We start from the raw sequence: 16081 nt of genomic DNA on the forward strand, positions 1-16081 counted from the left end.
GTGGCCAATAGCCTCAGCCCCAGCCATCCCCAGATTGGCTATTCCTCAGCAGCTCACGCCAAAACGAGTCCAGGGAGATTTTGTGCTGCACCCCGAGTAACCTTGAAACCTTGATGACCACGGGCGCCACAGGTGAGTCCAGAACCAAAAGGAGTGCTCCTTGTTGCTCCTTGGCCTGCCATGGCCTGCCATGGCGCTCAACCCTTGTGACCTTATCCCTGTGAGAGGCGCTTGTCATTGGCACTGGTGATATGCTTATTTGTGACTCTTATTGCGAGCAAGCTCCTGATCCCTCATGTCATTCCGTCACAGACCGAATTGTGGTCACAGACTGCGGCGAACCATTCAATGGCCAAATCGCTACAGTGCGGTACAGTATCTTTGAGCATGAATATGAATCATGGCAATCTTCAACCCAAGTTTGCCAAACAAACCGCTACTGGTAGCACATCCCTGTTTCGCAGAGCCGAGTTGCAGAAACACTACGCAATCATACAGAGGCATGTGTCAACCCAATCTGCACAAATCCCTACTGCACACCCATCAACTCTGTGAAACGTCCTTCTGTTGGACAGCGTAAACTACCCTGCCAGCCAAGTGTTATGACATATTGCTGGTTACATGCTATTATGGTTCTTTTTCTGGTACAGAGTACACTTGTCGTTGTTTTTGTGTGTCGTTCTCTTGCACGACGGCATGCACGGAGCAAACCTAGCACCAAGACACTCAGCAATATTCTTTCTGACTTGTAAGACTTGAGGCGGCGAGATGCAGCAGACAGCAAGGGATGCTTTGTTCCTCGTTTCGTCTCTTGTGACGAAACCTTCAAGCTGGCACCCAGATGCGACGCGTATGCTTCCCCATGTAGTTTCCAAAGGGCCAGCTGTTGTCCGTAGTTTGCACCAAATATCCCGAAAGTCAAGGGCCAACACATAACTAGGAGATGGGATTGTACAATGCTTCGCGTCAACCGAATTGCAAAACAAATCGATACTCAGGCTAGGGGGGTCGCTGCGAGTATGGCTTTGCAACGATTTCAAAACAACGGCCCGAATCGCCTTTCAAAGGAGCATGAACTCTTCATGGAGTTATCAGACCAGTTTTCAAAAGCAGGTAACCGAGGCAGTGGCATCAATTTAACACATGCATGACGGCAAGCAGCATTCAAGCCTTCTTGATGAAATACAACCGTGCGCCGAAAAAGAATGATCGATTCGTCGTCTAGGGTAAGCCGCCCAAGTAGGATCATATCCCGAAAGCTACAAACAACGAGATTCAGTTCCCATTAACCAGCTGCGTTTGCCAAATATGGAGGCGTCTCCGATGTTTTGCTCTGGTACCAGACCAGACACATTACTCAGTTGCCCCACAGGAGACAGAGCAGTTTGTTGATCAATGATAATCGGCTAAGTAGGCCATACCTCGAGAGTGCCGCTGATCTCGACGCACGGTAAGTGCATCTTTACGAAGCAAGTGTCGACAAGGTGGATGACTCGGCACTCCGGCTTTCGCTATGGCCTTGGTCACGTTCGTAAGTACTGACACCATCTTGTTTGGGGGTAGCGTTGCCTTGCCTCCAGTTTTGACTTTGAATCTTATGCTTATCTTGGGTTAGGTCTCGGAAGCTCTGGGATTTAACATGGCGGCATTTTAGACGTCATGAAGGCATCGCAAGTCAGAAACCGCTCGGAATTCTTCTCATGATGCAGTGTATTCACTCAGCTCTGCGAAACGAATAGTCTCTCCTCGCAAGAGTTGAAAAGTTCTTTTGTGCTGACGAACATCGGCTAATCGGTGCCGACCGGACCCCCGACACCAAGCGATCTGCAAATCCGCAGATCTAACCATATCAGAGGCTCACGGGCGTGGATCAAATGCTTGTTTCTACCCCTAATTACTACCTACCCATCATGGCATTGTGGCCCGTCATCATTGCCAATGGAGTCGCCGTGTTGATCTCATTCTAGCCGTTCCAATCGAGACACGCCTCTCCTTTTGGGCCGCCACAACAGGCTGCAAGATTAACTTTTGTGTCTACTCATTATTTTTCAGATGTGTTTCTTCAAGGTTGGTCTTTGTGTTATCTCGTGGGTCTGTGGCTTCTGGGATGTCCGGGTTGATGACGTTGATGAAATGTAAATTTGTTAGGGCCGATGGCAAGGGGTCTGTCGATAAGAGAGATAAAGTTAGTGGTTTTATTAAAGAAAGGTTTAGGTTAAGCTTAGCATAACAATGCGGAATGAATGCCAAGTTATGATGGAAGGATTTGCAGATGTAGCAAACGATGTGCTACAGAATCTGCGTAGTTACGGTCAACTCATCTACTCTACAACAAGCTTCTAAACATACTGCATGTCTTGTATGAAATTTGCCAAATACAATCCTCTTATGCTATCAACTTGCCAAGTTCTCAGAGTTCCAAAGACTTTTGAGTTTACAACCACAATTAACAATGCATATCCCGGTTCAAATCACATACCCTTGACTTCATCTAACCAACTTGATCAACCACAACCTATACCTCAATATTCTATTCAATCGTCAACTCAACCGTAATCTTCACAAACTCATCAAATGCAATACCTCCCTTCACCTCCGGAAACTCCATCAACACCATCCCTCGCACCCAACAACCCTCCCACAACAGCACCATTCGTATTAGTACCCCTCCTAGCCGTCCTCCCCCTGAGGGTGAAGTTTGCGAGTTAGGGGTCAAGGTAGTGACTGATGTGGAGTGAGGTGTTGTGAGAAGTTAGCCCCCTGCTTTCATTGCTGCCGAGTGAGGTTGAGATTTTCCAAGTGTTCATGCTGCAACGACTCCATCATGACGTGAGACAATCTTTCTTATTTCTGAGATGTACTCTTAGTTTATGAACTGTCTGTTGAGTTGAGAATATTGTGAGTTTTATGTCTGGAGACCAGTGTCTGTCTTTTGTGCATCTGAAAGTTGAACCCAACGAGCCTCCTCAGTAGCTACACATTTACTTCCAATGTGAACTTTCCTTGGACTCATTTACAAGTAAATACGCAAAGTGGGAGATCATTGGGGGAGCAAGATTCTTGGGAGTAAAATACCATACCACGCTTGAGTTGACCAAACAACGGACGGCTGTTTCATCAAGCTTACAATCCATTTAGTTCAACTCATATTATCACATGGTACACCCAACTACCATTTTTCGGTGTCTGTAACTACTATCCGTATTAGCCTCGAAGAAATTGCCAACACAGCTCGCTTGGTTTGATACGTTTAACGGTTCAAGCTTTAACACAATAGTGACATGCTGGTCAAATGATGCTATTTCGCTCAACTTTCTGCACGGCGTGCACCGTGGATCGTCAAAGTCATATATCTAGGCTAGATAGGAGTCAAAGTCTATTAATCTAGTATACAAACAAATTTTGGTCAACACACAAAGGCGTTGACTACAACCAGTGTGTGTCCAATTCCAATTCGAACGACTCTATTGTCCGAGCCCATATCTTTTGCCTGTATTGTTACAGTTATTGGTACATTTATTTCCATTTCGTAAATGAAAGTTTATTACAGCATCTTTCTCTGGAAGTTGCAATGTCGCCAGTTTGGAATCTGACTGGTATAGCCGAGATTGGTACTTCGCTTCAATACCATGAGCCGACTTGTTGAGCTCATGACCGACATCGCCATACTTGTGTGACTGGAATAGTTCTTCGAACCATCAAAATCATGCCACCAATCCCGTGCGCTACCAGTTGTGTCACCACACTTAAGACCTGCTCGCCTCGTGCTCTAGCCGCATTGTAAACAAGCATTGTTACACATCTTGTTAAGCTTGGTGAGGCAGTCCCGTGGTAATGGCTCCGTCGCCGGACTCACTACGGCAGCTTTGACGCAAATCCAAGAATCGGCCGAGACTCTCGGGCCGTCCATCTCGCCTGACGCCCTAAACACTCGATCATCCACTTCAGCAATCACAACGTTGGTAGTGACGTGGAAATGGGACCACATCCCGAACGTTTGGTACGCCTGTCAAATAGCTCAGCAAGCGATCAAAGCCCAGCCCGAAGCCCCCGTGAGGAGGGCAACCCCAACGCCGCAGGTCAAGGTACCAGCCCAGGCCGCTGCTCCTATCTTGTCTCTTTCCAAGTACCTCTAATCCGTGTAACCGCATGTTATCTTGAAGCTCTGCTAAGCGATGCTCACGCATAGAACCTCCAGCAAGCTCCCCGAGGCTTGGTACTATGAGATCAAAGCAGTCAACTGTTTCACCTTGCGGCGAAGACGATGCTGAGCGGAGCATGTAAAAGGCCTTGATCTCACGAGGATACTGAGTAATGAATAGAGGGAGATATGCATTGCTTGCCTCGTCAAACCCTAATTTCTTGGCCAAGTACTTCTCATGCTCTGATTGCAGGCCACTGCCCCAGATTGGTTTATGCTCAAACTGGTCAGCAACTGGTTGTAACTGGTCGATAGCTTCGCTATAAGTTATTCTGGGCCACTGCCTGGGAGAAAGCAATCCCTTCCACCGACGGTTGAGTTCGTCCTGTTCAACCAAATCCTCAAAAGCCAATCGTTCGGCAGGATCTCGGGAGTCCAGTCTATTTTGTACAAGTTCATTTGCAGCCCGGAGTTCTTTCAAGCGATTCGCAAGGTTTTGCAACATTCTTTGAACAAGATCCATGACCTCATTCATATCAGTAACGAAGTTCATTTCAGCTTCGAGCATGTAAAATTCGCTCAAGTGGCGAGATGTATCACTCTGTTCGGCCCTAAACGTGGGAGAAAGAGTCCACACGTTACCCAGGGACTGTGCAAGAGCCTCCAGGTGAAGTTGAGTTGAGACAGTTAGATATTTCGGGTCTCTAAAAAATTCGGCCTTTGAGCCGGTCTTGATGGTGAAGGCTTCTCCGGCACCTTCACAATCAGACGACGTGATGATTGGAGGGTGCGTCTGGTGAAACTTTTCGTTAAAGAAGAACTGTGTGAGAACTGCGGTAGCCTCGGATCTTAGCCGCAGCAGCGTGGAATTCAGCGGTGTTCGAGACCGTAAATGTGAAATGTTGCGTAAGCTCTCCGGGGTCTGATATTTGTTCTGGATTGGATACGTCTTCGCAAGTGAAGTGTTAGTGCAAAGCTTGGTAGCCATCCCCATATCAGCTGGAGGCGGCTTACCTGAGGATCAGATGGGCCAAGGATTTCAACCTCATGAACCTGAAGTTCTTGAGTTGAAAGAGTTCTCTCGGCGTCTCGATCCATTCCAGCCTTGTCAAGTGAGAACTGAGACTGATTGGAGGGAACATCTGAGACAGAAGATTCTTCTGTACTGGGTTGGATCCTATCGACTGTATTGTACCACGTTCCCTTTAAACGAACCGCAGAACCGGGTCGCATACTATATCAACGGGTCAGCAAGGCAGTTGGCCGAGAGAACTAGGCATACACCAACTTACTCTGTTGCCAACTCTTTGCTAACGACAGCCTGAACTGGGCGCATGGACGATCCATCTGTAATGTCGATAAAGCGAACTCCGGAGCTCTTGCGGACCGAGCGCACCCAACCGCACACTTGGACATCCGGAACATTGGTTTCGGGATGCCAGGCTCGGAGGTCTGCCACTGTTTTGATGAGAGGTTGCAACTCGCCAATGACCCTTGCGGAGTAACATCTCCGCTTGGGGAGTGAAATTCGATGGCCCTGGCGATGAGCCGCGACCCTGGGCCAGAAAGTCGACCTCATGCCGCCAGCAACCAGTGTTCCCAGTCCCAACAGAGTGAGCTGGGTTTGGTCGGGAATTACCGTCAATTAGGCTCGTGCGCAAATGGCCATCTGGACGCGACGTATTATTTGGTCTTGGTAATGAAACTGTTCACCGATGGAAAGCAAATGGTGGCGACATTGACTTGGGAATGAACTCAGATTGTGAGAAGCAGTTATCAGTTTGGAGAAATGGTCCCTGATGCAGCTGAGTGGGTCCGGCCACGGGTGAACGGCCTGGGTCAGGCACCGACACACTTCCGACATGGCATGGGCAATGTGCAAATCTGTGCGCCGTGTGCCGTGTGCCTTGTGCCTAGATGGAAACTTGCACCTTCCCGCCATTTTGGTACCCGCGACATGGCATTGCACTTTCCCGGAACAGAGTGAAGCATGACTTGACATTTTGGTTGGTTGCATTCTCTGCTCACAAGGAAAGAGCAGTAACTACTTTCGTAAAATTGCCAACAACGTACCAAGGAGGTCCCCTTGTCTCCTTCCCACTTCGGCACCGCTCGGACTCGCTTGACATCACTATTTTAGAACCAGGCAAGGAGAAGGAGCCTGGAGGATAAACAGCATTGAAGTTTGACGCGTCTGGTCCCAGTGCCTCTTCTTGTGTTGCACCTTGTTCCGTACAGAACGAGAACTAGACGACACTCGACCATCAATCCCAGACTTGAGCTCCCGCATCATTCACATCAAAGCTCGTGGATCAGCTTAATTTCTGCTCCCCCGCTTGTTTCACTCATGAACGCAATCACTTACTCCTTTGATCCGCCAAACACACTGCAAGGGTCCTCTGAGTTTTGACTACGAATGGGGTGACTCTGGCACATTGGTTCGGGCCCCTCTCTCTCAACCCAGCCAAGCCAGCATTTTGGTATCCCCGTCGTTACTCCTTGATTTCAACTAGCTACTAACTCTCAATTCTATAACCTAGACCGTCTCTTGTCCTTCCGAGTGGTTCCAGTTCCTTCTGATCTTGCGGCCATCCAACCCACTCCGAGTCTTGCTCAATCCACCCTCTTAACTTCCGTCGTTTATCTTCCTCTGTGTCTTAATATGTCTCAGATCATTGCTCAACTGGGCTTACCACACACTTGGTCTGCCGCTTACCTTCGTGCCAGACTTGTCCTGGTCGTTGTCGGCAGATGAAATGCCACATTAAGCCCTCACGGCCCTCTACAGGACGGCGGCGTAAAGGCCCTGTTACATACCAGTATGGACGCCAGTTATGCCTCCAAGCCTCCATACCTCCACAAATGTGGCTGCTTAACCCCATGATACTATTAGTATCGTTCGACAAAGGCGAGATGAGGTGCCACAGATCGGACTGACAGCCTCTTTGCCGCGTAGCAATCATCCGGTTGAGGCCTCACGCCTTGTCTTGCAACCAGGGCCTTTCATCTTTTCGGCTACGCCTGGCTCCCTTGCCACCTGCATCATCGACGTGGCTCTTGGGGGAACCTTACCTCAGCAAGCCAGACGAGATGGGGACCCTTTCTCCGAGGGCTGCATTGTATGTCTGAGATATCTGCACCTGTTTGGAGTCTTTGAGCCCTTACCGTTGCAATGTGCAAAGTGGAATCGCACCCACGAACACAGCAGACAGCGATGCCGCCAGACGATGTTATCCCGCGGCTTGGATGCAACCCCTTAGCCGTTCCAGCTCCTTAGACCTTTGGCACCCTCGTACTCATGACTTTGCAGCATTTCATGTCTTAACAGCAAGACACCATCTCCCCACCGTACTACTATGCAAGTCAAGCGACGCGGCTATGGTGGTTTAAAGGCGACCTGGGACCCCTCATCCGTCTCTCGCCCGCTACTATTTACTTCTCACCTTCGTCGCTTCCTTCATTTCCGATCTTGGTCATGCCTTCCGTCTCTCGCCTCTAGCATGAATGTGTTCCCATAAGGTGATTCAGATCTTTAATATATCGGGTCACACAAAAACTGTCGAGTTTCCCTCACGCTTGTCTACCCTCATCTGATCCTATGTGACGAACCTCGGAAGAGTTCGATCGTCATAATTTCGGTGAAGCCTGGCTCAACGAGGAGGGACCTGAGAATATAAAGTCCTGCTATTCGGCTTCGATTGTCCATGTATCAACTCGCTGCAATTCTGCATATATACCAAGTCGGACATCGTCTTCCTGGCACCACTGTCTGTTTTCCCGTTTCTACGGAGTATCAGCTCTCATCATGGCTCCTGGGTCAAAATCCAGCCGGGTAAAGCCGTCTGAGGTGGCAGCCGACACCAAGCGGAACTTCATTCCCATGGTTAATGCCAACTATGCAGAAATGTTCCCTCCTTACTCAATTCTCTACCCTCAGCCAGCTGAACTTATCATTACACGCCGGCATTTGGGCACCCGCCCACCCGTTTTTCGTATAGAAGAGGGAGATCCTGTCATGACTGCAATTTCTTATGCAGCTACTGACAGCCAATCCCACGAAGCTGCCGGCGGCTGCAGAGTCAGAATTCCATTCATTTGTGCTGCCAACGAACGCCGGCCCGGAGGTGACTGGGAAACGGGATGCTCAGGGTATGAGGAAAAGCTCTGTCGCCGAAGCAACCTTTCTGCAACACTCAGCAGTCCCTGGCCAAACACACAGGTATCATCAAATTATCCTATACCCTCTGCTGGATGTATTCTCTCGGACGCTGTTGTCGTTTGCCGAGGACCCCATGATCATTACGAGCGCCTTGATCGCTGGTATGACTTGCCTGTTGTTTCCGTACCACCAACTCGATGGCCGAAGCTGAAGGAAAACGGAACCATGTATTCTTTTGCAGAAGAACGATTCATGATGAGAGAGAAGATCCGAGGAGCCCTTCGCCTCTGCCTCTACAACAATTACGATCGGGTTGTTGTTGGGGATTTTGGCCTAGGCAACAGCTGCCGTAATCCGCCTCAGGAGGTCGCTGAAATCTGGCGAGATGTGCTGCTATTCGACCCGGATCTCCGTGGACAGTTTGCCTACGTTATTTTCGCCTTCGAAGACCCTTCACAAAGCACTACCCGCTGCATCTGGGACGAGATGGCAAGGAAAGACAAGAAAGGAGGAGTTGGTGCCAAGATGAAGTCGCGCGGCGATCCGGTAGCCTCGGTTGGAATCTCACGAGGCGCATCTATGGTTGCACCAACAGATATGGCTATTTTCCAGCTGGCATTTGATCCCGCTGAGATTCAGCGTGTACTCAGCGCCCCAGACCCACGTTACGGTTTAGACATGATTACTTCTTGAAGAACGGTTACAACTTTCCTGCGGCTCCTGAACGCCCCGAGGAGCAATGCAACGGAAAAAAGGATTGCATACAGCGCATCTTTACATCAGCCTTTTTTGGCCATATCGAGCGGCGTATGGTATCTGAACTCTTAATTTTTGCTTCACTCTCCCTCAGCACACTCTCTCACATTTTGTATTGTATTTCTACGTCCTGCGCATTGCTTCTTGTTCAATATGAAAGTTTTCTCCCCCACCTGTGGCAATTAATATTGGAACAACTCCGGCACCAATGTCGGTAGATGGGTTCAGTCAGCGCCGTTGTATCCAGTCGAGCCCTTTTGGCTGCGAAGGACCGAGCGGCCATTTCTTGCAACGGTGCCGGGCGTGGCCCACCATCTACTGTTATGCGCTTGCGCTTCGTTGCACATACTTTCTTTTTCCTCTATTCCCTTGGCCGTTTATTGCTTTGCTGGCCATTTCAACTTCTCCGGAGAGCATCAGATATTATTAGATGGTGGTTGGCTTCTCCTCTCTGGGCTTCTGCTGGTGACAGACAAACCCCCTGTACTGTAGGGCATGCAGCCAATTTATGGTAAAATTGTACGATTGGTTGAAAGTACGAGTTCACCACTAACAAGTTAGTGTTTTCCCCGGTCGACTGACACACACATTGACACACTCATGGGGGTGGTGGCACATGGATGAATTTGGAATTGTCATTGCAGACCAGCCAAGTTTCTTGGTCAGCCCAAAGCCAATGTTGCTACCATGTACTATCAAGAGGACATAATGGAAATCGCACACTTCACACTTACATATGCGCTCCACACATGTTGGATACTGAACACTGATTAACAAGTCTTGATTCGATTCTCCAACTGCAATGTGATTCAGTTGCCACAGAGCCATGATTAGCAGCTAGTGCCAGAATCGCCCGCCATTGCCGTCGATGTTAGTCCATTTCGGTCATGAGGCCTGAGACATTATACCACCACACCACTCATATCCAGCTTCCTGGTGCGCAACTTGGGTGTCCACGCACATTTTTGATTCGTTTTATCAACGCTTGTCAGGTTTCACGTCCAGACTTTTCGCCCCCTCTTGGCATCGGAATGATAGACAGGAGAAAGAACAGAAGCAACCACGGGCGCTTAGGCAAGCCTAGTCGGCCATTCCGTTGCGAGCGAGTCATTGGAAATGCATGTAAGTCAGCCTAATATACATGCATATCAGCCAGAAATCCCATCACACCAGCGGCCGCTCATCTCAAATCTAAATACTAATGTTGCTACTATTTCGAGGTTGCTTTTGTTGCCGAGGCGCCTGCCACATAGTGCTTGTGAGCTAAGAAAACCGCTCCATTCACGTGCCACGGAGCAACGACCGTAGTATTGTTTCATAACGGCAAAAAACCATTTTTTCTTTCTTTTTTGTCATTTTTTTTCTTTTGCCGCATGAGTTGAGCTGGGCTGGATTACTCCGTACTGTTGGAGAGCCACGAGTGTTAGTCATCAAATCCACGCGATGTCATCCTTCCACGTCCTTTGGCTCCAGTCGGCAATAACATCTGATCCACTCCCCCGATCGATCCTCAGCGCTACGGTCCGTCACACTTGACATAATTCAACCAGACATGCCTGGAGTCGAAAGCAGGTACTTGACTTGGGGCCCTGGCGGCCCGATGCTACGGCTGTGGTTTTCCAAGACAAGCATCAAATGCATGTATGTGCTCTGTTCACACGCACATACATGTATGTTCCAGTGTACTCCGTAGTCCGTACCATCAGCCATCAGCCAGCCCACCTCATCTCGGCCTCATGCAATGCTCTCCGGAAAGCTGGTTGTGTCTCCGGCCACCTTATCACCTAAATGCGACCCATGTCAATCCAATCACCTACACGCCATAGCTTCCTAGGTATGTAGTAAAGAGAGAAGAAGGCCGACGGAGCCATTGAGCCAAAGGATGACATTCATTCACGCCACGAATTCGCGGCAAACTCATGATAGGAAGAGCAACTATTGACAATGGTCCAACCATTTGCATTGTCAGCCGTGTATGCATGCACGGAGTCTACTCCGAGCGCACATCAAGAGTTGGAAAGTTTCCTTCATTCTGTATGATTCGCTTGTATTTATTGTTGTGGCGCATGGCGCTGGCATGTGAAATGTTTAATAGCCTGCCTACCCAAAATGTTTCATCCATAATGCGAGAGTTCCCTGACGCGACTTCTAGTAGGAGGCTCGGGGAACACAATTAAGCCACAGTGGCGAACATTTTGATTTTGTCCTTTTTTTTTGGGTTCGGTATATTCATGCTTGAGGAAATTCCCTTTCACATTCATTTCTCTTCTCGTTACTCAAGTGCTTGAATTCTCCTTTGCACGTGTGGCTTTTTAATGATATCGAGTTGGGGTTTTGTTTGCTAGTTCATGGACAATTGTCTGCCTTTACCACATTGTTGGTCTGAGCCCGGTAAAGTTTGACAGGGTATTCAGATCCGTTTCGCTTTCTTTCTTGCGCTGACCGCTCAACTAGAAGAAGTGATGGTTAGTTGGATGTTTCATTTCTCGGATATCATGGAAATCTCCGTTCGTTCGAGAACCTGAGCCCCGCACAGAGTCTTGCCACTACTGCAAAAGACGGCTTACCTCGAGTTGCACTCCTCTGTGCACGTGGACCAACCAATCGACGTAGTTTTGCGCCTCGTTGTTTCTATCCTCTACCAACATGCGGGCAAATTCAAATTCGGCACCGTCGATTCCTTGCCGAGCGAGTTGGATGGTTAAGCCCTTGGAGCCGCGCATCGTCTTTAGAAACTCAATAATATTGCGGACTTGAGCGTTCAGATGGGTTTCCAAGACCGGCATTGACGAGGTATATGCGTCCAGGCTCTTCAGGGAATCCTTGTCTTCGCCGAAGAGATCAGCAACAAGGTTTGGTGATGTTTGTGAATGGAACCACAGCAGGCACTGTTGACCATTATCAACGAGATACACGCCGCCGGCTTCGATGCGGGAGAATGACGCTCGTATCGAAGGCGGCATCTTGAGGTGGCCCGTCTCCGCATCTGCGAACCCCTCCTCAGGTTGCAGGTTGTGAACCGGAATGATGCGAGGGTAGAGATACAAACTCAGTTCCAAGGCGCCCATCGAACGGACCATGCGCATTTCATGTACTCTCCTGTCTGAGTTCTCAACGCCACCTTTGAAGGCTCTGCACTTGGTGAGTCCCAGCATATACATGCAAAACTCCTTTAGCTTCTCGGGCATGACCAGTTCGCCAGCCGGATGCTGTTGTGCTGAGTGTTTCCTATAGCATGACATGACATCGATCGTCCGCTCAGCAAGCCAGTTTCGTATGTCCTTCAGATTGCTCGAAGTGGTAGCAAGCTTCGTGCCGGCCTCCTTTGCCAGAAGGGCAATCACGGCATCTTGGTCCACAAACTTCATGCATGCTCGAATGCCCTGTTCCCGCATGCCAGCTTCCTTGGAAGTTTCGCTCACGCTAGCAATGATGTTGGAACAACGAACCCTGCGTTGACCAGAGGCAGTGGTGTATAAGAGGGCGGACTGGAAGTGAGCGTCCAGTTTGGAGTCGAGCTTGCCATCGTAGCTGAATGAAACTGCCAAAGCCTTGTCTGCATCTATAACGCCAATCTCAAGGTCGGCCCCAAATGTATGTTGCACAAAGTTGCCGTGATAAGCTGACACCTGCAGACCATTGGAGCACCGAACCTTCATCAACGCTTGGAAGCCAGTTTCTCTCGTCACCGTATGGCTAATTTCGGCAGACAATTTCGGGCCGTCCCGTGGGGCGATGAAATTGGGATAATAGAATGTCTCTCCGCCGGTAGTAGCCGCAACATGCCCTGAGCAAAGGGGGAAAGAATTAGCCCTGTCAATAGATCAGATTTGAAATCGGATTGAACATACCAATCGTAGCAATGTCGAGGTAACCACCCGAAGGAGCAGCAAGGAAAAAGTCGGCACCGATGCCACCAGCAGCCATCTTTTCAGCCACTTTCTTCCAGGCAGGATGTTCCGTAGTATAGAGCTTCTTATCAAGTTCGCCTCCAGGATGATTGCCGTCATCACGCATAAATAGCCTGCCAGGACCCCAAGTTGGCAGCGCGGAGCATGAGCACACAATTTTGCCGCCAGTCTTCTCGAGGGCTGCCAAAGCTGCGTTTAGGGTAGCAAGCAGAGCCGGCTCCGGATTCTTCACGTCAGAAAACATCTCGGGCAGTCTCGTCAGTAGAGAAGAGATGATTGACTTGGACTCGTAGGGATCGACAAATAGGCCTTCTCCAAGAGGAAGGAAAGGATCCTCAAGGTCGGGCATGATGAGCATTTGCGGTTGATCCAAGCCGGGCTGAGACGTGGTTAGCAATATATTCTTGATGTATGAAGTATTTTAAAGGGAAAGCAAGACGTACATGCATGTTGTAAAAGTGAATGTCCTTGTCATATGTGACGAACCCGACTTTAGCGCCTTCGGGGACTCGTCTCTTTGGTTCTCCGTTCTCGTCCTTTTCTTGATCCTCTCCCCCATATAGGGCAGCCAAAATGCCATCGCAAAAAGTCTCCAAAAACCCCTTATTGTATGACTCTTGCGATACATCGATGAGAAACAGCCAACGCAAGCCAACGGGTTCCCTGGTCCAGTACTCCTTGGGCACGACGAATTCGACAGTCCCTCGGTGCAACTCGGGTCGCTGATCTCGATCTACACGAACGCCCTGCGGGCTGGTAGCGCAAAAGTATTCGGGGGGCGTATCATTGGGGTGCGTACACAGGTTGCACACAAACTTGTTGCCGCCAGATCGGAACATCATGAAGGGGTTGATGTAGGCGCGGCACCGACGGCATCGCGGGGGTCCCGAATCACCAAAATCCAGAACAGGAATCTCAGCCTCACCTGCGTGGAGAGGAGCCAGAGGCTGCAAGAGGAGGCCAAGGGGAAGGCCGGTAGCCTGCAAACCGTCCGAAGTAGCGGGTATGTTGTTTAAACTCAATCGGGCGTATTTAGGAGAGGCATTACCTTGATCGAAGGCAACGAAGGAAACGGTGGCCGGGGGTGGTACGTGACGTTCGAAGGTGGGATAGACGTTTTTCAGGAAGTACGGTTGTACGGAATCGCGAGAAACGGGGACACTTGGCATGGCATCGAGGGACACCTTGGAAGGACCGGTAGTCGAAATGGGAGCAGAGGCATCGGCACTCCCATTGCCAGAGCCAAAGTCTCCAGGAGCTCCAGGTGTTGGGAACTGGCTGGTGTTCATCATCTGAGGCGTGCCTTGAGGACTGCCAAACTGTCCTCCGAATGCTGGGACACCTGACTGTCCGGGAGCAGCAGTAGGGATGAATTGATTCGGATTGGAACCGGGAGGTCCCATGCCATTGAATGCTTGGGAAGAGCCCGTAGGTTCGACGGTGTGGTAGGCATGGCGGTCTTTCTTCTTCTTGCGAATGGTACTCTGTCCATCACCCAAGTTCATGCCACCCATTTGTGCAGCCAAGCCGGCATCTGCTCCAGGTTGAGCAAAGCCTCCTTGCAAGTTTTGGTGTTGGGAAATGCCGTAACCAGCACCCGAGGGAGGAGGAGGTCCTCCCATGGCTGGTGGTGATTGCTGTGGTTGCGCACCATATGGACCAGGAGCTCCATAACTAGGAGCATATTGTTGTTGTCCAGGAACATTATTGCGATTGGGGTCGTTCGGGTCGACGACGCCCTGGCCCAAGGCGTGGTATTGTGTGTAGTCGGCCATGATGAGATGTCGGCGTGTGAACGAGGATGGCTGCTCGAGCAAGCCTCTACGGAGGAAAAGGAGTTGGTCGTGTGTGGATGTGAACTTGTCCTGAGGTTTAGCTGGGTTTGGTTTACGAGGAGGGGTCTCGAAAGTGTGTGGCCTACGAAAGGCGGGACGGAGCAATCAATGAACACAAGCTAAACAAGAGGGCGAAATGGTGAGAGACAATTGAAAACAAAAAGAAGGTTACTAGAAAATTGAAGGCGTATGAGAAATTTCCATACTTTCGCAGCCTCTGCCAATTTTCAACGGCGTTGTGCCAGCGTGATCAAGCGATCTGGAGCAGAGACGGAATTTTGGTGGTTTGTCTCAATGCCTCGCTGGCCTTTTCGGGTCCCTTCCAGACCAACACCACTCAAGTGCTCTTAGCATGTGTTTAGCTCCTGCCCAGTTGCACTCGCTGTTCCTGGTTCCTTATTGGCAGGGGTGGCGCCACTCACTGCTCCGTCCCAGAGTCTCAAGCTCGAGAAGTCTTGTTTCTCTATCTCACCAGACTCCTTTAGAGACAGAGACCAAAGACCAATAATAAGTAACCAGACATCAAGTAGAGCAGCAAAATCCCCCACTTCGCCTCAATCTTCGCTTGGCCATCTTAACTAACATCCCTTCCATGTTCCTTGTTCAGGGCCTATCCGTGGGTTCTGCCAATAATATGCACTTAAACATTCTAGTTAGCTATCGAAGTTAGACAGCTAGACCCGTCCCTGGCTGAAACCAGGAAACCGGCTCACGTGGGTGGTCACATGGACTCCGATCCGGGACCCACCCGCGACGCTCCGTGTAAGTCGAGTGACCCAACTCCATGAGAGGAGGCAACCTGATGGCAGTGTGAGGACACAGAGTGAGCGCAACAAGCCAGCGTTCATAGCCAGCGGTTGTAGTTGAGGGTGTGGTTTTACTCCATATGGTACTATATATTCCAGATTTATTTGCCTGGATTTGCGGCCGTATTGCTAACGTAGTATAGCTTTATATCTACCGATATAGTCTTGATATACATTGATCCAACACCAAATATCGCCACGCAATGGGAAGAAGCTACCATACCATGATGACCCGGTGTGTAAATCATAGTCTGGAGTCTTCTCCATGGCCCAAGTAAACATTTTCGACGTTTTGACGTGTAAACAGGGCGCATTGAGGCAACTGTGATCCGGTATGTAGGTGCAGCTCATCCAATAGTTAATCACCACCAGATCGCCTCTGCCTGTCATTCCTGTCAATGACAGTTTGTCCGCAAAGCCAGGCAGAAACAAGTCAAAAGAAAATCTTGGTGCATTTAGACACTCGACAAGCT

The 16081-nt window shown here is 49.7% G+C and overlaps 4 protein-coding genes across 4 annotated transcripts; 1 reads left to right on the top strand and 3 right to left on the bottom strand.

Moving 5' to 3' along the window:
- Window positions 1-529: 529 nt before the first annotated feature.
- VFPPC_15991 (hypothetical protein) lies at window positions 530-934 on the bottom strand (the record flags this gene model as incomplete). Its single annotated transcript, XM_018293744.1, has 1 exon — window positions 530-934. The coding sequence occupies one exon, from the start codon at window positions 932-934 to the stop codon at window positions 530-532; it is 405 nt and encodes a 134-aa protein (XP_018143248.1).
- Window positions 935-3769: 2835 nt separating this feature from the next.
- Window positions 3770-5720, bottom strand: VFPPC_07757 (asparaginyl-tRNA synthetase Slm5; the record flags this gene model as incomplete). The annotated part of the gene is made up of 4 exons (XM_018286567.1): window positions 3770-4006; window positions 4131-5090; window positions 5156-5375; window positions 5434-5720. The coding sequence occupies 4 exons, from the start codon at window positions 5718-5720 to the stop codon at window positions 3770-3772; spliced, it is 1704 nt and encodes a 567-aa protein (XP_018143249.1).
- Window positions 5721-7946: 2226 nt separating this feature from the next.
- On the top strand, window positions 7947-8993 carry VFPPC_14296 (mitochondrial chaperone BCS1; the record flags this gene model as incomplete). Its single annotated transcript, XM_018292065.1, has 1 exon — window positions 7947-8993. The coding sequence occupies one exon, from the start codon at window positions 7947-7949 to the stop codon at window positions 8991-8993; it is 1047 nt and encodes a 348-aa protein (XP_018143250.1).
- Window positions 8994-11422: 2429 nt separating this feature from the next.
- On the bottom strand, window positions 11423-14742 carry VFPPC_07758 (Sec23/Sec24 family protein; the record flags this gene model as incomplete). Its single annotated transcript, XM_018286568.1, has 4 exons — window positions 11423-11506; window positions 11624-12843; window positions 12908-13346; window positions 13411-14742. The coding sequence occupies 4 exons, from the start codon at window positions 14740-14742 to the stop codon at window positions 11423-11425; spliced, it is 3075 nt and encodes a 1024-aa protein (XP_018143251.1).
- Between the last annotated feature and the right edge of the window lie 1339 nt (window positions 14743-16081).

Source organism: Pochonia chlamydosporia, chromosome 4, assembly GCF_001653235.2.
Source record: "Pochonia chlamydosporia 170 chromosome 4, whole genome shotgun sequence".
NCBI lineage: Eukaryota > Fungi > Ascomycota > Sordariomycetes > Hypocreales > Clavicipitaceae > Pochonia > Pochonia chlamydosporia.